This window comes from Clupea harengus, chromosome 12, assembly GCF_900700415.2.
Source record: "Clupea harengus chromosome 12, Ch_v2.0.2, whole genome shotgun sequence".
Lineage (NCBI taxonomy): Eukaryota > Metazoa > Chordata > Actinopteri > Clupeiformes > Clupeidae > Clupea > Clupea harengus.
The window spans coordinates 4,269,594-4,293,363 of NC_045163.1; the positions used below are offsets into that span (position 1 = coordinate 4,269,594).

The following is a 23,770-nucleotide window of genomic DNA, read 5'->3' on the forward strand; positions in this document are numbered from 1 at the left end:
ACTCAATTTACCCAAAATTACAGTGTTTGACATTGCTCTGTAAATCAAATCAGGAATCCTAAATAGTCGTTCGCTGGCAATAAATACGTCCACCCCTGTGGATTTTCATTTTGAAAAAAAAGTAATAGTGATGGGGGAAAGAGCATTGCACAGTATGTGGTGAAGGATTTAAACAGCACCCGCCCCAGCATATGTGGTATTGTACTATAGCTTTTTGCAATCATATGTTTTCCAAACTTATTCTTGGGCCACAGACTGAAACACAAACCCTGAGGACATAGAAACTCCAACTGTAGCTTCTTGCCTGCCTGCCTGCCTGCCTGCCTGCGCGCAACTCGGTATGGGGTCCCCCGAAAGTTTATGACCCTCCTAGAGTGAACCCCCCAACCCCCCTTTCTGGCCCATGTCTGAGCGTAAATCATGCAGCAGGCCTCCAGACCTGAGGGCCCGGGGCACCGGCCACAGCTGTCCCCTCCATCACTCACACGTAGGCGGCTTCGCTCCGCCCCAACAGCACTCCGACAAGCTAAACAATCACTGGCTTGTTTGTCAGGTGAGAATCGGTTTGAGAGGGTTACCCTCTTTAGCCTTAAAAAGGCTGGGATGTGTTTGTATAATCCAATCTATTCCAACTGGAGGTGTGTGGGTGATTGTGTGTCAAATTAACAAATTGTAATGTTTTTTGTACGCATTGGACCAGGAGATGAAGCATAATCCAAGGGAGATTACAGAATATTACAAAATGATATGTGTCGAGGTCATAATTGAGTCATTTTAGCACAACCCTGAATGTGTACATTAAGGCAGTAAAATGATTATATGTGGTCAGCAGCGGAGAGGTGTCCAAATTCTCCTGCAAAATTCTAGAGATCTTTATTGCACCATTATTTGTAGTTTGACGCACTGCCACATCTTTAATGAAGAGGTTTGGAGAGGTAGCCCTTGGAGACCTCATTAGCTATTTCAATTAGCAAAGAGCATGGAAGGTAGGTTATGAGTTTCTGCGGCCCCTGGGATGCGTTAGGCTGCCAGGGAACAACCAATTAGGCCTGCGAGAGAGAGCCGGGAGATGAAGTGACCCAGTAAGCCATGTACACGCTCCCAGAATGAGAGTAAAAGACAGACATGAGAAATAAGTCCTCCAAAGTTTTTAAGGTGCTGGGTACACTCGTCGTCATTATTTTGAGTTAATTTGAGTTTATTTTGATGTTTGTTTGTTTTGATAGTTATTTGGTAAGAGCTGAGGTTTTAATCAGTTATCTTAACTACATTTAGAACATTATATTACAGTCCATACCGTTAGCATCCAACAGACCTCATTTATAAGGGAAAAATACTCTATTGATGCATTGCACATCAATTAAATGTTGCAGTGGAGAGTGTGATGGTCATCTGTCACCATTATAACCCTCATGGCTTATGTGAGCACCGGAGATGCCCTTTCCCTTTTGGATTTCACAGCTCTGCCCTGCTGGGTGAAAAATGGATTGTTTTTCTTCTGGGCTCCGGGGCTTCTCTGTGGAGGTTGGCTACCCTGCTGATGTGCATTAAAATAGAGCCTCATAAATGTTTTAGCCACAGCCTTTTGATTACCACTGGAGTATCTGACGCTAACGAAAGGACCAACAGTTAACTCTGCAGTGGCGTACTTAACAGTCTTTAAGATTCGTGGATGAGGGCCCGCTTTCCCATCTATGTTCCCATGATGTAACTAAACAAGGCAATACGCATCTGAGTGCCGCTCTTAACATATTCTCTGCTCTGCAGTTTACAAATTGTGTTTGGATTTTGGATTTCCATTCTGGTAACATAACAACAGTTGTTTTTGAGAGAGCGCATACATCCCTCGCTAGAAGAATTTATGAAAAGCTGCTATTTACTTGATATGATGATTGCTGATGATACTTCTGTATGAATAATTGAGTTAATAAACTAATCCTGGCCAGGTTAATGATGACTGTATCACACATGAGACGTGGCACGCATTCGCAAACACCAGAGCCGAGGAAAGTGGATCAGCGAGGAAGAACCTCCGTTGCAGAGGGTTATAGTGTGGAAGCCGTGCTTAGATGATTTCCGTCATTTCCATCTCTCATGTCTGTCCTGGCTGATTCCCGCTGAGTGACGGCACTGAAATTTTAATGGCCGAGACATTTGAAGTGAGGACAACAAACGGACTGAGAGATGAGGCCGCCTCACGGGTGCTGCTTCAGCCCAACGGGACTCCCGGGGCCCAGTAAAAACCTGAGCAAGTACAACTTTCCTCTGATTTAGTCCATTTTCCCAAAAAGGTTTCTTTTCCCTCCACTTTCTTTTCTTTTTTTTCTCGTTCTCCTCCAATCAAGCTGGTGAGAACATCTTGTGCCCATTGCGACATGTGAAGATATTCTTGGGGCTTTGAGTGGCCTCGTCGAGTTGTTTTGTTGTCGGTTTGCTCTTTTGGCTGTTGAGGTTCAGCAGGATTGTGCTCTTATGCACTCTGTGTGTGAGAGAGGCACTGCGTTATTTCAACTTTAACTTAGACAAGCTTTGGTCTTGCCATGCACCATCAAGAAAGCAGCAGAATGGACACAGCCATAATTTCAAAATCACCCGGGCAATCAATTTAGGGCACTGTGGTGGACTGAAATGACAGGTTCTGAGCTCAAATGACAATTCAGCAGGCGGCAATCAAGGTGCTAAGAATGGCTCAAAATTGTGTTCGGAGAGAAATACGTTGCTAGGTACCAAGCTTTATGCAGCTTTGTGGGTGTTTTGCATTCAGTGGGATATGCATGAATAAGTGCTAATTTTGGAATGAAATAACACAGTAGCGTATGGGCACATGCACTTGGAATGGGGACACACATGAAGTTGGAGCTGAATCAGACATTAAAACACCTTCTGTGTTTTTTTATGGGGGAGGAATCAGACTTCTGCTGACTAACATTTCTGAGGTCTAAGAATTTGGAAATGGAAATCTGAAAATAGTGCAGATCATCTAGCATTTCACAGTGAGAAATGTGTGTACTCCTTTTTTTCCAACATAAAGTAAATCAAAGAAAAAAAAGAATACTTTTCCCTGCTGTGGGATCCACAGGGGCTGTCACATACTCTCTGTTTTAGAGATTTTTACATAGAAGACAAATATGATACATCCTGCTGTTTGAAGTTAGAAGTGATCATGTGGACCAATCCAAGACACTTTGGTCCAGTTAACAGAGCATAGTGTAACTTTGGAAGAAACAGCCAAAGCATAAACCAGTTGTCACAAACTCTGAGGTAATTCATGAATTCAGGTCCTGTGTGCAAATCTTAAAAGGTGTGATTAAATAGTTCTGCCCGTGCAAGACTGACATCTGCTGGTCATTGCAAGACATAATTTAGTTGACTTGTAGCACTAGGTTGCCCTCCACTGGTGCCAGAGTGAAGAACACTTCAAGAACCCAACTGTTTATCTATTTATACATGACAACGGAAAATGTTTTAAGGAAATGTTTGAAGTATTTACCTGTACTTCACTTAACCTTACTTCACAACAGGGCCAAGTTGAATATTTTATAACTTGTAGTTTTCATGCAGGAAATTGTACAAATTGTTCAGCAGTTTCTCAGAAATTGTTAAGTTTATGTAGCATATACATTGTATCATTCATACTGATCTTCTTCAATTTGCTGTGTCTTGACTACCTGAACCTGTCCACCATTTAATGAGAGGAGGAATGTGACAGTACTCCAGTCTACATGTTGCTGCACGGAGTTTATGTCATAATTAGAAATATAATAATATTTATTGTCAAATTACACATTTTACTAGACCTGTTCTTCTTATTTACATTATGCATATATTCATATTAGTTTTTTACTGGCCCTGTCAGTACACCCCTGGAAATAGATGAAGCAGATGAACTATCTCCGTTTAGTATGAGCTCCTCATAGTCCAGGCAAGAGCAATCAAACTCACAACACCCCAACGCTGGGGATCAAAGCTGTACATATAGCATATATATAGCAGCATATATTGATCTATAACCAACTAGGTGTTTTTGGTTTGCATTTGAAGAAAAAAAATGACAAGAGATTGTTAGCAACAGACGTATTAATGTGTACTTTCATCACATGTACCAAATCCACAGCTGCCTCTCACCTTTCTGACCGTCTCGAAAAGGCTGGGATGTGGGTTAAAAGGTCTCCTCTATAGGTTAAAAGGCATTCACAACACTCACATGCACAGCCTTGTAACATAACACAGATAGTTATGTAAGATGAATGGTCAAGACACCAAGGCACACCCTATGAAAACAGTTCATATACAAAAGGTTGTTTAAACTCTCAGGACCTGTGTGTTTTGTGACAGCAGGAGAACAGAGAACACTGTTGAGAAGCAGAACGTTGCCAGTAGGATATAAAGTTTGACATATGGTCTGTATTTTTTGGCACAGCATTTCTCAGTTAGCTGAGTGTGCACAGTCTCAGCCTCTGTATCTGAAAAAAAAAGAAATCTTTGTTCATGCCAATTTTTTTTTAAACATACAAGGAAAATGGAGTTTTTATAATATATATATATATATATATATATATACATATAGAGAGAGAGCGAATATGAATTGAAAGGGTTTATATGTTTGGTGCTCACTAAATAGACGTTCAATCTAACCAAACAAAAAAAATAAAGTCAAAGTAATACTGACTTTCTGTGGCTTTCCCAGCAAGTGTCTGAGTGAGCAGGAATGCCTGAGAGGGAGTAATGATTGAAACGGCACATGGTGGATGTAAAATACTGGAATACCACATAAGGATGGGCACATTAGTTTACCATTGCCATTGTGATGAGATACTCTGACATGCAGACGTATAGATTGTAGGGGTTCTTGTAGAAGTAGGTCCTCTGAGTGAAATGGGCTCCTATGAACCAGCGCCATTGGACAAGAAACATGTCTACACTGAAAATATTGCCACGAAATGAGAGAGCTTCAGACTTTAAGTCAATACTAAGATTTCCATCTTCTGGAGAAATGAATAAACAATATTATATTTTTAACATAAATTCTGCATAAATGCATTTCCTTTGCACACATAAAAATGTACCAATTAAACAGTTTCCATTTAGAAAAATTAATACACAATACATAATATGAATATGAAAAAATGCATTAGACATGGTCTGGAAATTGATGACTGAATGACTGTGGTGTCTAGTTCAATCTTCTCAGTATTTGAGGAGGAATGCTTGGAATGCTGGGATACTATACCTGTCTCTCTCTCTGAGGACTGTTCAGAATGTATTCCAGAGTCTGACAGGATTACATAATTGGCAGGTAATGACTACAAAATGCCTAGACAGGAAGAAGATCATAAAAGGAAAATATGGGGTAATTTTGAGTTTACAGGAAAATACAGTATGTTAAATTCCTTGTGCTATTGGTTGGGGACTTCCCACGGCGGTCAATCCTCTGACTGTCCCATGCAAGTACTCCACTGAGTAGTGGATGTGGCGGCATGTGATGAATGCAAAAAAGTCATAAAGGAGCACCATACAAGGATGATCAGCTTGAGATGTGTAACGTGTGCAGCATGCACACCTCTGAAAACAAGAACACACCTGTTTACAAGAAATTGAAAATCCTGGAAACCTAGCCTATGATCTAGAGCTTGAGTTTCACATATATTCTGACATTTCTGTTTTCTGCAGAAATTCATTGAAAGTATTATTTTTACACATACATTTATGAACACATACATTTCATGTGAAAAGAAGACCAGAAGAAATTGCGTCATGGTGACTATTCTTGTAGTTCTACATATTTGTACTTAAAAGGTTGCTCAAGAATGCTTTACCATGTCTTGCAGGCAGGTGATAACTGAATTGGAAGAAGACAAAAAAGGAGTGACTAATTGAACCTTTCGTACTGATGTTCAGGGTGTGAGCCATAATGATCCACACATGCTATGAACACCTTGAGACATGTAGTTTTGTAGCTCTTTAGCTTTGATTGAGTGTGCTGTCATTTTCCACAGTGAAATTCAAACTTGTAATAGTATCTGGAGGTCCACATGGCTATGAGTCAGGTATGCAACAGGGCTGTGGTGATGTCTGTAGGAGATTTCGACCCTGGAGTTCACTTGGACAAGCGGTATGGCGTCAGGTGGGAAACCAAGCGGCTCCACAAAGTGCTAAGTCAACGTGGCTTTAAAGTGGAGTTTCACAATGACCCAACAGCACAAGAGATCTACAGTTTGTTTGAAGCAGGTATGTTCTTCAGATATTGAAAATACTGTGTAATCAAGATGTGTTAGTTCTAAATTCCTTCACTAAAATGTCAAAGCTAATGATGTGTCTCTGAAGCACATTATAGAGCAGATAACAGTATTGGTGTCAAAGTCTAATGTAAGTGTTTAAGCCATAAAAGTATTGTGACCTGAATGGCTACTGAAAAACAGCAAAGTACATATTTTATCTCCTCATATAAAACTAACCTGACTAAGAAAATACAATCACTATACTTTTACTTTACTTTCACTTGCACAGTTACTGAAAGTCATCCTCTGATATAAAATATCAGCAAGTTCATCAATTGAAATAACTCAATAGTTCATATGTAAATGTAATGTTTTCTAGTTCAGTCTTCAGCACAGCAAAATCAAATCATATGCTTAATATAACTTGGATAGGATATTGTGCTAAACTATACTATGCAATCACATTTTCTCCACAGAGAGCAGAACGACTGTTGAAAATTGCTTCATAGGCATCTTTTCTAGTCATGGAGAGGAAGGAGTGGTGTTTGGGGCAGATGGCAATGGTGTGAGACTCTCTCGGATCTTTGGGTTTTTTAACGGCCCCACCATGGTTGATAAAACAAAGCTCTTCTTTGTGCAGGTAAGATGACACTTCATTACCAAATCAACAGTTCAAGAATACTACCTCTGCCAATGACAGCATGCTCCAATAAATATGTGACAATGTCACAATTTGACAGCATAACAGTAACATATGCTATTGGATGACCCTGAGAAATACCAGTCTCATCCCAGTCTGTATACTGACTTACATGATACTTGAATCAAATGTATCCTCTCTTTGTAGGCATGTCGAGGCCACGAGTTAGACAGTGGAGTTGACATACAGACAGACTCAGCCTCCTTTTCAGATGAAGACGACTATGTCTCTGACTACCTCTCCATTCCTGTTGACACAGCTGTCATGTATGCAACAGCTCCAGGTAACTTGCCCTTTCTGTCTCAGCCCCTGTGCTAAGGGAATGTGAAATTCATAAATAGGCCAGGTGTGCATTGAAAGCACTAGCTACCTGTTTGTTTATGTGATTACTTCGTCTCTGTATGGACATCGTGGCTGATGAAAAAAAACAAGGAAGACATTGTAGGACGATGCAAAGAAGAGAAAAAGAGAGAGTAATTGAGCAGGAGACCGAAGAGTCAATCTCGGACTGGCTTTTAATTGTTGGCGAGAGCTAAAAGAGACAAAAGGATGCAAGTCAGATGCCCTTCTTTCTGTTGGACTAGTCAGTAATAACTTATTCGCTGTCTTGCTATGTCATGTGCTGCACTTGCTTGATGTTTGGCTGTGTAAGGAAAGTTGTCGGCTCGCTAGTTTTTCATCATAAACATCCTTGCCAACGTTATTTTTGAAAGAATGCTATGTAGGCTACACCTTTATCAGCGTCATTCCTGTCTCACAGAGACTTGTAGCTGCCCAAAGTCTTCGACCTCAGTTTCGTCTCAGCCTCAGATCCAAATAAATGAATCTCAAGTTTGATGTCTATCCCTATATGTACAGTATATATATATATGCTAAATCAGTGTTCATTCTGTCAATCTGAACTCACATTATGTTCATTTTGATCTGCAGGATACAGTGCCTTTAGGAACCAATCAGGCTCAGTCTTCTTTGAGTCTTTCTGCAACCTTTTGGAAGAGGATGGTGGCCGTGACCTGGAGATAAATCGTCTCATGACGCGGCTGAATTACCAGGTCGCCTACCACTTCCAAGGGTCTGGAGGCGAGCTGGAAGGCAAGAAGGCAATGCCATGCTTTGTGACCCGCCTCACCAAAGAGGTGTACCCCTTCAGAGACTCACGGTGGAGTGGAACAACTATCAACCATGGTGCAGAAACCTCACTAGATGCCTAAGAATGTGATCTACGAGTGTTAATACTGTAGTCATCTTGTGTCTGGCTGCATTTACTTATATCATGTCTGATATCATCACAGCAGAGAGCTCCTTTCTTCAACACTCAAATTTGACAGCTAAGGTCAAGGCCATCTTTTGATGTGGGGGTCGTGTTTCTTTTTGTGTGTTTTACACTTTAAGGTGCATGTTGGAGATGACTTTTCTTTTAAATGTGTGTAAGTTTGAAAGATATGCACTTCCTTTCTGTCCCTGAGGTCTTATGATGGCAATATACATTTAGGTGCATACTGAAGGAAATTACCATCCATACACAAATTCCTTCTTCTAACGAGGAACTTGACAAACATATTAGCAGAACCATGGGGACCTCCCCTAGGCAGACATAATGTAACAAGCAATAAGCAAGCCACAATGTAACATACTTGGCCTAAACAGTCGCAGGAAAGGATGCTGACTTACATAATTGACATCATGGGATGGAGCATGTGATGACAACAACTGGAAGACAGAAGGATGTATATAGTGCATTGTTAACCCCCTCTCGAGTCATCACCTTTCACAGTCTTGATAGAAACCAGCCAAAACTAGTTTGGTCATATGTCTATTAGCCATGTGTCTTTCACTGAAATAATGGGCCTGTATGTGACATACTGTAGGTTGAGTTTGTAATAAGAAGGGGCGACATTGCCCCACAGTGCTTTAGATATGTTGCCTGACCCTTGTGGTGCTTGTAACTTTCCTTCGTGCCGTGAATAAAGGTGCAGTCTCACACCTTTGTGGCCTGAACGTTTTATGGTGCTGTTAGGTCAAGAGGTGAAGTGTTTCATATTTTGATAGTAGGGATCATGTGTTTCTTTTGATGTCAGAACAGCAAACCTAGCAGTCAAAAGAAAACCCCCAACAAAAGTACAGCTACCCATGGAAAGAAGACTCACGACACTCCAGAGCGTAAAGAAGACTCACGACCACTCCAGAGCGTAATGTTGCAGACTTACGACCACTCCAGAGCGTAAAGAAGACTCACGACACTCCAGAGCGTAATGTTGCAGACTTACGACACTCCAGAGCGTAAAGAAGACTCACGACACTCCAGAGCGTAAAGAAGACTCACGACACTCCAGAGCGTAAAGAACACTCACGACACTCCAGAGCGTAAAGAAGACTCACGACCACTCCAGAGCGTAATGTTGCAGACTTACGACCACTCCAGAGCGTAAAGAAGACTCACGACACTCCAGAGCGTAAAGAAGACTCACGACACTCCAGAGCGTAAAGAAGACTCACGACACTCCAGAGCGTAAAGAAGACTCACGACACTCCAGAGCGTAAAGAAGACTCACAACACTCCAGAGCGTAATGTTGCAGACTTACGACCACTCCAGAGCGTAAAGAAGACTCACGACCACTCCAGAGAATTGCATTTACATTTACACTGCAAAAGATGGCCTTTGATTCAATTCTGTTACACCCAAAGCTCTAAAACCTTAACTTTTCGAGATATTCAAGATTTTTTTTTTATATTCACGTGGGGCACAAAATGCTTAAAATCTTGAATTTTTGGAATACCTCGAAAAGTAAAGGATTTAGAGCTTAGAAATCTTCAGAGTGTCATATATAAACATGCATAATCCAGTCATTTTGAGATCAAATTCAAGTGTCTACGACCTTCAGACACTGAGATACAGATGCGCTGGACGGACGCGCACGCGCGCTAAAAGGGCATGGCAAAATCTCGATTTTTGCTCGGGTTACAGTAAACAGCTCATGGTCAAATTAGCCAAAAAACTTTGAGAAAAGTCGTGCCGCTCATAATGCATACTAAACTTGACCCTGCTACTCCAGTACTGTGTATAACCTCCACTACTTTGGTGGGGAAGATTTCAATCTGGCTGGTTTTACGACCCTGCGTTACAGGAAGTGAAAATGACTGCCAATAAAGTGTTTTATGTGGACAAGATTCTGCAAAGAGCTGTCAGTAAAGGGAAATGGTGAAATGGAAAAACTGGCCTCACAAATGTAATCCTTGGATTTTAGACAAAGATCCACCCCCTGCATGTGCACCAAAAATTTAAGAAAGGAAGAAAAACCGTCACACACATCAAGAGAAAACATAACAAAGAAACATGACCCCCACATCCAAATACCGCCTTTACCTCTTGACCTTAGCTGTCAAATTTGAGTTTTGAAGGTTCTTCCCACACCTCACACACGCACACGCCCTTCGTGCCTTTAGATAGCAGCGGAGAAGCTTTAACTTCATATTTAAACATGCATGCACACACATACAAGTTCCTGTTTTGCAACGGGTTCCTGTATTCCATTGTTTGTTCGGCTACAGTGAATCATAGATATTTATATATGTACGGTGTTGGGGAAGCTACTATGAAAGCATAGATTTGCAAGCTACCAATTACTTTACACTGGAAGAATCTAGAATCTAGTTGCTTTGAAAAAGTAGTTCAAACTACTTTGTAAAAAAAAAGTGATCAAACTGATCAAACTGACAAAATGACAAGTGATACAAAATTAAAACAAAATATAATACAAAAAGGTCACATGCCAGCAAAAAGTGCCACTCAATTGAGTTTAATGCAAAAAGTGTCTACTTGTTCAGAGGTCATACATCAACCAAAGTATTCATGGAAAGTGGAGGGAATGTCAGCTTTGGTTTTCTATACAATGCCTGTCAGTCAGACACCTGCCTTCCAGCAGAAGTCCAGTTGGGGGTATTCCAGGTAGCTTCTAAAATAGCATGTGAAAGGTTCATTTCCCCCATATTAGTGCTGTGACTAGTGATTAGTGATGTTTAACTATAAAATAAAAGCACTAAAATCAAATAATTTAAATTGAATGTGTTATACTGTTTTTTTTCTCAGTGTAAGAAACTGGCTTGGTTGTAACAGGTTGCAAGAACGTGTTGTCCTATCCAGTTTTTCCCCAGTGTAATAAACTGGCATCATCTGATGGGTGATCAGACAAAAAAAACAAAACTGAAAATGAAATACAACCAATAATTATCTTTGACCCAGACAGTGTCTCATGACTCAATCTGTGTCGTCATGGAGCCCCACCCTGCTTATCTGTCCTGGGGCAGGAACAGGAACAGGACACGATGTGACTTCTGACATGGGTATTCCACTCAAAGGTGAATTCTAGCGTACTAACTGACGGTGACAACCATACAGTACCATGGACAATTAAGATTATTGATTATAATTCATGTGTAAGTTTAGTAGTTAAAATGGAAGTGCCTATAATTGTTGGTTAAGACATTCAAGAGGCTGGCATTTATACTAATGTCCTGTGAACTAAATACTAAGCAATACATATCTCTGCAAGGGTACTTATTTAAGTGAAAGTATCTGTGCAAGGGGACCATAATACTGATTGTCTAGTTTGCTTGATTTAGAGTGCTAGTAATAAGCGTGTTTGGCTTGGTAGCTGACCATGGTCCTGGGATGCCTATATCGGAGATTGTGTGTGCGATGTCCACCTACATCACTGTGGATAAGGGGTGATGTGGCATTAGAGCTACTAGTGCAATGGAGGAGAAAGGGCAGGAGTTTGGTTGCTTTGCTACAATCGCGTGACATAGTAGATGGACAAGACTGGTTTAAATCTCCTAGAATGCGGAGGTGGGGTGAGAAACAGCTGTCAATCATCCCTATGGGCTCCTCCTTAACTTTGCTTAGAAAACGTCATTGAAGCATTTGCCTCCAATATACTCTACACAATACTATGAACCAGCACCTATTTACAAAAAAAACATATCTACACTGGAAATATTGCCTATAAAATTATTTTTACGCAGACACGCAAGCATGTAAGACCCACAAGAGCCCCTTGTGTCGTTGTGAACCCCCTACGAGCACTTATTGCGTGCGTCTCCCAAATTTTTTAACTATCCGACCAGTCAACGCAAGCCACACGCCAATGTCCAACCCATCGCTGTTTACCTTGTGGGTAGTAGCGTACATTAGATAGCTGGCTCAGACACCTCGAAAATCCCCTCAGACGTATTTTTCAGTTACAACAACAGGGTTTTTACATTGCACAGTGTCTATTTCTGGGTAACTTTAAAAAAAAATCTAAGCAAAACAAAGTCAAACAAACAACTTTTATGTACCAATATGACTATCTACGGAGTTTGGTCCGCCATCTTTTTTTTATTATTATTACTTTGCGACACCCACCAACTGACGGAGAACTATAAATGTTCACAAGTCCGTCGAAGCAACTGCGTGACCATGCAGTAAGGCCTTTGAAGAAGATGTGGGATAATTTTTTTGTTACATACAGGAAAAGATGTTAAATTCCTTGTGCTATTGGTTGTGGACTTCCCATGGCAACACATTTAAACTTCTCCACCAAGCTGGTTATTGGTAACTCCAATATTACTTTTCCATACAAAGCTACAGTACTTACATAACGTGGCACCCCAAGCCATTTCCTAACTGTCTTATTCATGACTTTCTCTAATTTCTCCACCTTTGAAATAGCAACTTCATACACAGTCAAAGGCCACCTTTTGCGTGGAAACACCCTAACAGCAAGCACTGCAGGTAGTGTGTACTGATAGTACTGATAGCCTTAACAATGAATTCTCTAAGCTCTGAAACCTGTCCTCAGTCACTCAATGTGGATTGTGCAAAGGTGCTGAGATTTCTTTTTACTGTTTAAGTTTGAAAAGATATTCTTTTCCTTTCTGTCTCTGAGTTCTTTAGACTCGTGTTCCTTTGTGGGTCTGCTTGGTGCAAGAACGATTCCCTTGATGCTGTTCGGTTTTTTTAACATTTATTTTAACCGTAGACATGAAAGAAAATAGTTAATTGCATCCAAGTAAAAAGTATATAAATATGACACAGTGACATATCACAGCGGCTGGCTGTGATGCTCTTCCTGACTGGCTGTGGGGCTCCTCCAGTGGCTGGCTATGGGGAAAATGTTAAATGTTTAGAACATTTTGGAATATCACTGTGCAGGTTCCCACACTACAGAGGGTAAAGCGAGTGGGAGAGAAGCATAGGAAGAGGAATTTATTATTATTTGTCAGACACAAAACTTTTCAACTTGCATCTGCTCATTAATGTCTTCCCTACCCCAGCTCACCCACACATGTATCATTATAATATTTTCTCTAACAGGAATCTTCATCACCAAGGGTCTGGCATTCACATGCTCATATTATCTTGTAGGTCATCTAGTATCTAGTGAGTTAATTGAGTGCATCCTGCTACGCTGGCTGTAACTTGCACAGGTCCTAAGACAACCTGAAGGGAGACAATTTTAGTGTGGAGGAAGTAGAGATTACCGTAACATTCCACATACCACATTAACATGTCAAGTGCGCCAGGTGCCTGATGAGCTATTTTCCTTCTTTCCCCTGGGTCATTCCATATAAGGTGATTGTTTTGGCCCCAGATGTTAGGCTGTATCTAGGTATGTGCCTTGTATCTATGATATGACTTACACTCAGGCCTTAATAGATATTGATTAAATGCAAATATCTGAGAGCTAATATGAGGTTCATCAAGAGCTGATCTCTATAGAACAATGACATACAACAAATAAAACACACACAAATGCACACGACTGCAATACTCCACTGTTAACACTGTTGTACATGAATTTGTTCAGCAACAGATGCTTCATCCTACACCTTTAACAATGTGCATGTGTAAAGTTATGTGGACTAACAGCAGGTATGGCAAACATTCCAGGAGTTTGCTTTCAGCCTCATCCCCTCTGTGGGTGCAGCCCAGCTGACTCACTAGCTTCACCGTGTAGGTCAAAAGACTGTGTTGCTCCAAGGTCCAGTGGCTTCGGCCTGTTTCGCAGGTTTCCTTCTTCTTTTATATTAAATCAAACAGCCAATCAAATTACATTATTCCCAGCATCACTGGTCAACTATCCATATTTCCATTTCTACATTACACATGCAACACAGTTTCTTCTTAGTTCTCGTAAATATCATTAAATCTTAAATTCTCAATCTACAATTATTATTCAATTAGAATATTATTACAAAAACTATTATCTCCATAGAAATGGCTACAACACCCGTCCTGACCAGGAAGGGGGAAGGACTTTCCTGTACATTCAAAATCATAGCCAGTGCCAGTGAGGGTAGGACTGACACAGATGTGAGTTCTTGAGAAACAGAGTTTATTGCAAATGGACAGCCAGATGACAAACACGACAGACCACAGGTTGTAGGGGAACACAGGTGATGAGGAAACAGATCCTCTTGCACATAGACAAACCCACGGAGGGGCGCAGGCTCGAAGCACCGACTTAAACTCAGGAAACAGGCACGGAAGGCGCAGAAAGAAACAAACAATCTTACTCTTTAAACTGACTAAACTAACCAAACTCACACGCCGTGAATGGGGATGCGTCAACATTGCCGGATCAACGCATTCCAACGCAACTGTGTGAATGGTAGATGAGTGCTGAAGGGGGCGTGGCCAGAGCGGAGCTCAGCAGGAACGTGACAGCATTACCTTTGTACAAGAAAATGGAATCCCCAATCCTTCACACATAGTCTATGATCTAGACCTTCACAAATGTTTGGAGTGAATTTTGATATTTCTGTGTGCTGGTGAAATTCATTGAAAGTATTATATTTGCACATAAATGTAAAACAAATGTACAAAATAACACATTTTCCATTTAGCAATAATGGCAATCTCAATTTCTCAGTATCAATTACTACAATTAATGTCTGAGAATAATACATCACCCAGTTCAATCTTCTAAGTAGTTGACTATTCTTGTAGTGCTATGTCGTTCTCAGAGGTTTGTTCAGGATGTTTTATGTCTCACCGGATTACCTAACAGGCAGGTGACGACGGTGAAATGCCAGGAAGGAGGCTGTAAAAGGAGTGTCAGTGACTATTGAGCGTACTGTTATGTTCAGAGGCTGATCCTTATCCACGCCTGCAATGAACTATGCAAACTTGACATGACTTGTCAGTGTGTTAGTTCTTGTTTAATCCTTAAGGCTGGTGTAGCTTGTTCAGCTCTTTAGCTTAGATTGAGTGTGCTGTTATTTTCCACAGTGCAATTCAAACTTGAACTAGTATCTGGAGGTCCACATGGCTTTTTTGAACAAAGTAAGGGGAGGCAGTCAGGTATGCAACAGGGCGGTGGTGGTGTCCGTTAAGGATTTTGACCCTGGAGTTGAACTGGCCAGGCGGAAGGGAGTCGGTCGCGATGCCAAGCGGCTCCACAAAGTGTTAAGTCGACTTGGCTTTAAAGTGAAGATCCACAATGACCCAACAGCACAAGAGATCTACAGTTTGTTTGAAGAGGGTATGTTCTTCAGATGTGTGGCTATGTTTATATCAAATGGGTATTCATTGAATTTGGAATTAAACTATATATGCAATTGGTGGTTTTCAGCAGAGATGACTGAAAAAAAATGTGATGCCATATAAAAATATTACTATAGGTGGATGTTTTACTTTGATGTTCTGGGTGGTCTGTGTCGTATTCATGAGGTTATGTAACTACTGATTCCAAGTAAGGTCAAATAGGTAAATGACATGAAATGTATTTATCATCTTAAAGAACATAAACCTGTTCTGATTTTCTTTGCAGCACCTTATGGTATTAAAAGTAAACATTTGCCATTAAGAGATATTGAAAATACTGTATGATCAAGATGTGTTAGTTCTAAATCCCTTTGCTAATTATGTGTCTCTGAATCGGATTATAGAGTAGAGAACAGTATTGGTGTCAAAGTCTATTGTAGGTGTTTAAGCCATAAAAGTATTGTGAACTGAATGGCTGTGAAAAACAGCACAGTAAATATTTGAATATCCTTATATAAAACTAACCTGACTAAGAAAATAGAATCTGTTCCAGAGCTGTTAGCAGCACTGGATCATTAGTGCTGTGATCCAATAGATTGGTCTCACCGGCACATTCCATGATGATAGTGGGCTGAGTTTCACTTTCATCATTTGCCAGAATCAGTTACTGAAAGTCACATGATTTGTCATCCTCGGTATCCTGGATAGCCATGTCTGGTATAAAATATTAGCAAGTTCATCAAATGAAATACCTCATAATGTTAAATATTAGTCCTGTCAAACGATTAAAATATTGAATCGCATTTATGTCATAGTTAACTCAAACTTAATCGCGATTAATCGCAATTTTTTATCTATTCTAAATGTCCCTTTGTTTATTAATTTTTTCCATCATTTTATTTTTATTTTAATGCCCTTATCAACATAGAAAAGTTGATTGGCTTGCTTTATGCAAATGTTTTATTTGATTGAAAACCAATATTGCCAAACAGGGCGGTACAAAATAAAATTATAAAGTTCACATTTCAGGTAAACAAGGACTTAGCCTATAGTGCAGTTAAACCATGGCTTAATATTTTCTTTTTTTCAAGTTTGCTGGGAACATAGCAGTCAGGCCTCTTATTTCAGAAACAATGAAACAGTTAGGTTACCAATAAAAGGTAAGCCTACTACTTCTTTGCTTTCAGCCAGCTGCCTGTTGACATTTTCAGACAACAGTGAAGCTCGCTTCTTTTGCCCAACACAACTTTTAAAAGTAAACTTTCCATTCAGAAGCTTTTTATCATCCATTTCGCCGTATCGCGCTCACCATTCACTCAAACTGTAACGTTAGCCTACTACACAGTTTGCGAGGCCAAAAAGAATGTTAATCTAAAAAAAAAAAATGAACAGTGTTAAAATGGGTTTGCGTTAACGCCGTTAATAACGCGATACACTGACAGCACTATTAAATATATTATGCAATTCATATGTAAATGTAATGTATACATGTACTGTAGTTCAGTCTTCAGCATTTTTTTTAAAATAAAATCATATGCTTAATATAACTTTTGAGGATATTGTGCTAAACTATACTATGCAATCACATTTTCTCCACAGAGAGCAAAAAGACTGTTGAAAGTTCCTTCATAGGCATCATTTCTAGTCATGGAGAGGAAGGAGTGGTGTTTGGGGCAGATGGCAATCGTGTGAGACTCTCTCGGATCTTTGGGTTTTTTAACGGCCCCACCATGGTTGATAAAACAAAGCTCTTCTTTGTGCAGGTAAGATGTCACTTCATTACCAAAATATTACCTGCCAATGATGGCCTGCTCCAATAAATATCTGACAATGTCACAATGTGACAACACGGAAACAAGTTACCTTGAGATGCACTAGTCTCCTCTCAGTCTTGTACCTTCTATGTTTGAATCAAATGTATCCTCTCTTTGTAGGCATGTCGAGGCCACGATTTAGACAGTGGAGTTGATATACAGACAGACTCAGTCTCCTTTTCAGATGAAGACGACTATGTCTTTGACTACCTCTCCATTCCTGTTGACACAGCTGTCATGTATGCAACAGCTCCAGGTAACTTGCTCTTCCTGTCTCAGCCACTGCTATGGGGGTTATGTCAGAGAACCACAACATGCCATAGCTATAGCTGTAAGGGATAATGTATAGTCCACCAGTCAGTGTCGGAAAATAAATCCCGACGGGACCAACAGAGCCCTGATGCGCAGCGGATACTATACATTATCCCGCTTATTATCCCGTGATTTAAGCTAAGAACAAATAGTTATCCACGCAAACAGAACTTTAAAGTTCCAGGGGTTGATATGAATGTATGTATGTATCAATGTTAACTGTCAACCTGAACTCACATGATGTTTATTTTGGTCTGCAGGTTACAGTGCTTTTATGCACCCGTTAGGCTCAGTCTTCATCCAGACTCTCTGCGACCTTTTGGAAGAGGATGGAGGCCGTGACCTGGAGATAAACCGTATCATGACGCGGCTGAATTACCAGGTCGCCTTCCACTTCCAGGCAAGGGGACGGGAGCTGGCCGGCAAGAAGGAGATGCCATGCTTTGTGACCCGCCTTACCAAAGAGGTGTATCCCTTTAGAGACTCACAGAGGAACATTGAGGAGCTGAGTGAAAAACTTTCAACCACAGTGGTGGAGAAATCTCACAACATACGCAAGCGCTCCATCAGTTAAACGAACAACCTTATCTAGGTGTGTAAATACTTTGTTCATCTTGTGTCTAGTTGCATTTTTTTTCTATCACATCTATGTATGCATTTTACTTCTATCTCATCCTTTGTCAAATTATTTTCATACTGGTGTATATAGTACATACAAGCAAACAGATTGGAGAATGTTTTAGTTCTTTACTATATGATAATTTACTGATTTTAATGCATTTAGATTGAACGTGTTGTCCTATCCAGTTTTTCCCCAGTGTATAAACTGGCATCATCTGATGGGTGGCAGGTTGTAATCGGTTGTTAACGGAAAAAACAAAACTGAAAATGAAATATAAACAATAATTATAGTTGGCTCAGACATTGTCTCATGACTCAATCTGTGTCGTCATGGAGCCCCACCCTACTTACGTGTCCTGGGGCAGGAACAGGACACGATGTGACTTCTGACATGGGTATTCCACTCAAAGGTGAATTCTAGCGTACTAACTGACGGTGACAACCATACAGTACCATGGGCAATTAAGATTCTTGATTACAATTCATGTGTAAGTTTAGGAGTTAAAATGGAAACGCCTATAATTGTTGGTAAAGACATTCAAGAGGCATGTATACGCATGTCCTGTGGCAATCATACGTAATACATGTCTGTGCAAGTATCTGTGCAAGGGGGCCATTATTCCAATAACTGAAGCATTTGCTTCCAAGGTAACTCAACACAAAGATTAGAATGTTTGCATGCAATAAACATTTGTATAGCTATTCAAACCCTCAAGTTGATTTTTGAGGCCTACCATTTGTAGGAAACGAGCACTTACATAATACAGGAGTGAGGTACATATATATATAAAAAAGAGAGGAGGCAGACGTCTAGAAGAAAAGTTAGAAGGTAGAAATTGAGTGTAAGGCTTGAAACTCCACACTAAACCCTTTTCTTTCACTCTGTTCCAGTTGGAATCATTTTTGGTATTTCAAATCTTGAAGTCACCTAGAAAGGTTTGATTGTGTGCTCATGATGAAATGTTGGTTGCCATTTTCGCCTTTATAAAAATGTTATCCAGGCGTGCTTGCAAAGTTTTTATTTATGATGTTTTAAACCTGTTGCAAACAGTACATGTCATTGTGACAATTTTTTGTGCAGCATTGAATGCTAACTGAATCCCCACCTTAACTGATCCCAGATGATTTCATCCGAGGACCAACAGGCCTTTTAAAACTTACATAAAATAAAAAAAAGGCACTTGAGACTGGCTAAGAATGTCAGGATAATGCATGTAGGATAAAGTCTGTCCACAAAACTGTAAGTTGTCTGCCTGTCCATGGTCTGGGAAAGTAAAGTCAGTTAAGTCTGCAAAGTGACCCTTAGACTAAACCAGATAAGAAGTTCTCATTTCTGTTGTTGCTTTGATTATACCAGAATCCAAGGCCAAATTGTAAGTGCCCAGTAGAGCATTAAAAACACTGTAAAGACTGGAGTAAAACAAAGCTGATAAATATGATGTATAACCCTCAGAAGAGAAGAGGACTCTCCCCTTGGGCGTTCAAAGAAGTAAATAAAACATCCCATAGCGGCAATGGCCCCAATCTGTCTGCTACATCCTCGTTCCAGTAAGACAAGACAAACTTCATTAGTTTGTCAGTCATACCCTTCAGAGAATGCAAAACTATTGTGTATTTTTTTTGTAAACATTCTCAAAACAAACCACATTTGTGGCAGTGTTCAAATGGCAGCTTTGGTACACAAAGAAACACCACGCTTCAGTTTCTTCCTGCCCCAGTCAAGTCCAACGTTGCCTGTGCGAATGCTTGTGGGACTGGTCCCGTGACTTCCGGTCCCTGTGTCCCTGTGACTGCTGTTGAACGACTGGGGGACCTTCCTCTGGGTCACCAAACCTGTAACGTTGTAGTAGCATCGGGTAGGGAGGAGGGCAGGACTGTGGGGGTCCTCTCCTGTCCCACTCAGCAAGACGAGGCCTGTGGGGGGGCAGTCTCTGAAACGGAGGTGGGTCAGGGTAGAGACCAGGCCCAGGGTAGAGACCAGGCCCAGGGTAGAGACCAGGAGGGGGCAAGAGGCCTGCACCGCCGTTAAACCTCTGGTCCATCCCCCAGCCAGGATGAGGTCTAGGCAAGAGCACAAGGTACAGAAATTAAATTATACATATAAGAAAGTGCAAGGAAATTAGGGGGGCAACAGATGCCAGGTGGGAATCTAGTTTCCGCTTTCCGAACTGCTTGGTGTACAAACTGACAACATAATACATTGGCTAAAGAATTACATACTCACCAAATGTATACGTTTATGACATTTACTGTGACAAATAGACAAGAGGAATGAAGTTATATTTTTATGTCAATGAAAATAAGTACCTAAAATGTTCTTCATATGGGACCTCGTGGTCTCTGGGTCGTGGCCTCTGGTTCCTGGAGGGGGTGTGGTGTTTAGAGAACTGGGTCTGGTTGAAGGGAGCATTGGGACGCCTGTGGTTGGCATACCCTTGGGTGGGTTCTTGCTCTGGGTCCTCCATACCTTTATTACTGCCATCAAAAGATTATGGAAAATTCCTGTTACTGAGAGTCCTGAGTTAATTACTAAAAGTTGTAAATACAGTAGGCTTGGGATTGCATTGTGCATCGAGAATCAGGAAATCTTCCCAATAATTATCAATATATATATATGAGCATTTTTTACAGGTAGAAATAAATAAGCATCTTTGTTCCAACAAACCCTTAATTACCTAAGCTGTAAGGCTTACGATTCTCAGCGTCATATAATGAAGCAGCACTGGAGGGCGTTGCATTGTATTTGGATTTTTCAACGTGGGCCCTATTTTTAGATATTTGAGTCCAATCACTTAGGACCATTAACGATCGAAAATGGCCCAGTATTGTGTTAAAAAGCTGTAACCGGCAACTGCAAAATGGCTATACAATGTATCCGATGGGGCAAGCGTCTGTGTAAACAAAGTAAACAGCTTGTTTCCGCCACTGACAGGCTCATAATATTATTAAAAGTGTCTAACAATACGAAAGGATCCCTACAGAGATAGCCCTGTGTCTGTTTACCCCAATAACTGTAAAGAAACTGTAGAAAATGACGGTTTCCACTGTTTCTGTAGGTTTTAAGTATCAGTTTCAGTAGAATTTAAATGTTGGCTAATACATCAATGCCTCAGAAACAAATCAAGAAAATAATGTACCGATACTGATCAATAATCAATATATAGACTTTTTATGACATTCCCAAAATACAGCCAACTGATACCTTCTCTTAGGTCTTTGCTGCAGGTCATCAATGTAGTTCTGTCTCTCTATGGTATGACCTCTTGATGTGTTGAATACTGTAAGAAAAGGAAATCAATTCAGCATTTTACAGTTTCAGATATCGGTCACACCCATTTTTTACTACAGGAACTTTGTAGAAGCCCAAAGACATGTCTAAACGCAAGTGAACAACAGTGCCAACTACTGGTGTATGATGAGCCATTGGCACGCATGAAAACTTACTGTGGTATTGGTGTGTTTATCAAAAATATAACGTCAACAACGATGTCAACAACTTCCATCTCTCCCTCTTATGATGCCTTCTGGGTGATGCTGAGGTCACACAGTCTCATAACAATACGTTGCCACCAAGACAACCTCCTGAACATGGCTCAGTGATAACTGAGGTGTAGGTGAACAATGATGGTCACATGGGTAAGCTTCAGGAGCTGCGGAACTAAAATACTTACATTCTATGGCTTTTCCAGGTTCAATTCCATCGACATCAATTAGGTACCTACAATTGGACAGATATTTGCAGGCCTGAGTTTGATGAAGTTCTTCAGTCAAATATTTGAAAACACTTAATCAAGTAGACACCAACCTGCACACCAGGTAACCTGTGCGATTCAACCCATGGGTACAATGGACACCAATCAGCTTATCTGTGGTTAAAAAGAATAGGAATACAATTGACAGGCATATCACTGAAGTTGAAGTGTATTTAGATTTTGAGGTTGGTGTGGTAGTAAATGACTTGCCATTATCTTCATTGTCTCGTAGAAATCTTCGAACTGCCTTCTTGAAATTGAGAATGGTAGGGTCACTTGGAACTTCATGTCCAGCAGTGAATATCTTCAGGAACTTAACAGATTCGGGCAAATCCTACCATTCACACAATTTCACAAATGACATCAATGTAGTGACACACCATAAGAGCATCCACAACAATTAATTCACAATTACACAGTTAAACATTTATCCAATGTCAATATGTCTATCAAATACAGTTCAAATCAGTTTGACATAACCAAAAGGGTGCTCCCACAGGCCCTGGGAATACTCAGCAGATGAGATAGTAGAACAGACACACAATAATAACTGCAAGTCTGTCTAATTGTCTGCTTTTTGAAAATGAATGTCATTGTTTGCTGTGGTGGAAGTGTCTGTTGTTAAATGACAAATAATATACATCAGACTCAACAGGAATTTTCTACTCCTAGAAGACCAACAAACTTTCCAGTCTAATGTTATTCTTACCTCTGGATTGTAGTAGCGTGTTGTGAACGTGAGGTCAATGATTAGTCCTAGCCGTTGCTTCTCTTCTTCTACCACGTTTAGGAGATCATTAAGACCAAATGCCTCGGCGGGGGGCAGGCGATTTATCAGGGACTGAGAAAGCATGGCGTCACTTCCTGCTCAACATGCACAGATACAACATTCATTCCGAGAAAACTTTGTTATTGTGTCATTTGTTACCTGTTTCAACGGGACCTTAAAAGCAATGAAACGCGTTCCAGGTATCCTTTTCCCCACAGCCTGATAATCGGTCCATCTGAGAGAGGTTTAGGTCAGGAAAAGTTAAATCATGTATGGTCACGGTTGCAGCTATGGTTACAGCTATGACTTCTGCTCCAGTTCTGTTAAAATGTCAGTCTTAAAAACGTCATCATATCTTACCTGTCAGGGATACCATTCTTCTTATTCTTGTGTTGAGACATTCTCTTCATATCTGTAATTTGATTTAATGCCCGTAGTAAGGCAACATTAGGTAGCTATCTTGCAAGAATTTGAATCTTGATGTTAGCCCCATCATCCTGGAAAATATTTCCTTAGCTACAATTACCCAACCATCACAGTGGTAGCTAAATGTTCTTTGTAAATTTAAAATACGACATTATATTTAAATCATCACCGAGATATTTACAGAATGTCCGTTCTAGCAACATTATCGAAGCATTTTAACTTTGAACCTAACACAGTCAAGACACTGTCAATGCTAACTAATGTTAACTAGCTACGGCACTCTGCAGCAGCTAGCCTCAGCATTCTTAACATTAGATGACTTACGCGTGGTATAAATATCCTTCTGAAAAGATGTGAAATAACACAACTGGAACGCTTTTACAGAATCCCTACAAGTCACTTTGCGTCCAAGCACTATCAGTGGATGAAACCCACACATGCTACATAGCCACAAATAGTTTCAGCTGCTCCTTAACACGTTCAGCAGACATGACTGTACAATATTGTTGTGGCACACTCCAGATCAGCGTTTACTGCCCCCTTGTGTTTCGGAGATCTTGTCTCATACTGCCAGGCAGAAGAGAGGATAGGGAGGGAAAGTAATGGAGTCGCCCCCGGTAGTTTCCCTCC

General features: G+C 40.5%; 3 protein-coding genes across 3 annotated transcripts; 2 read left to right on the forward strand and 1 right to left on the reverse strand.

Annotated features, from left to right (window-relative positions):
• Nucleotides 1-5,676: 5,676 nt before the first annotated feature.
• On the forward strand, nt 5,677-8,129 carry LOC105911305 (caspase-7-like). Its single transcript, XM_012840136.2, has 4 exons — nt 5,677-6,228; nt 6,695-6,858; nt 7,066-7,201; nt 7,849-8,129. Exons 1-4 carry the CDS (start codon nt 6,033-6,035, stop codon nt 8,127-8,129), a joined length of 777 nt encoding a protein of 258 aa, XP_012695590.2. The 5' UTR covers nt 5,677-6,032.
• A 6,908-nt stretch (nt 8,130-15,037) lies between these two features.
• Nucleotides 15,038-18,494, forward strand: LOC105911205 (caspase-7-like). Its single transcript, XM_012840025.3, has 4 exons — nt 15,038-15,444; nt 17,046-17,209; nt 17,381-17,516; nt 17,833-18,494. Exons 1-4 carry the CDS (start codon nt 15,228-15,230, stop codon nt 18,144-18,146), a joined length of 831 nt encoding a protein of 276 aa, XP_012695479.1. The 5' UTR covers nt 15,038-15,227; the 3' UTR covers nt 18,147-18,494.
• Nucleotides 18,495-19,197: 703 nt separating this feature from the next.
• On the reverse strand, nt 19,198-23,716 carry dusp11 (dual specificity phosphatase 11 (RNA/RNP complex 1-interacting)). Its single transcript, XM_012842474.2, has 10 exons — nt 23,465-23,716; nt 23,075-23,126; nt 22,874-22,949; nt 22,655-22,786; nt 22,156-22,279; nt 21,999-22,059; nt 21,865-21,911; nt 21,396-21,471; nt 20,501-20,668; nt 19,198-20,254 (listed from the first exon to the last, which is right to left on the reverse strand). Exons 1-10 carry the CDS (start codon nt 23,577-23,579, stop codon nt 19,912-19,914), a joined length of 1,194 nt encoding a protein of 397 aa, XP_012697928.1. The 5' UTR covers nt 23,580-23,716; the 3' UTR covers nt 19,198-19,911.
• Between the last annotated feature and the right edge of the window lie 54 nt (nt 23,717-23,770).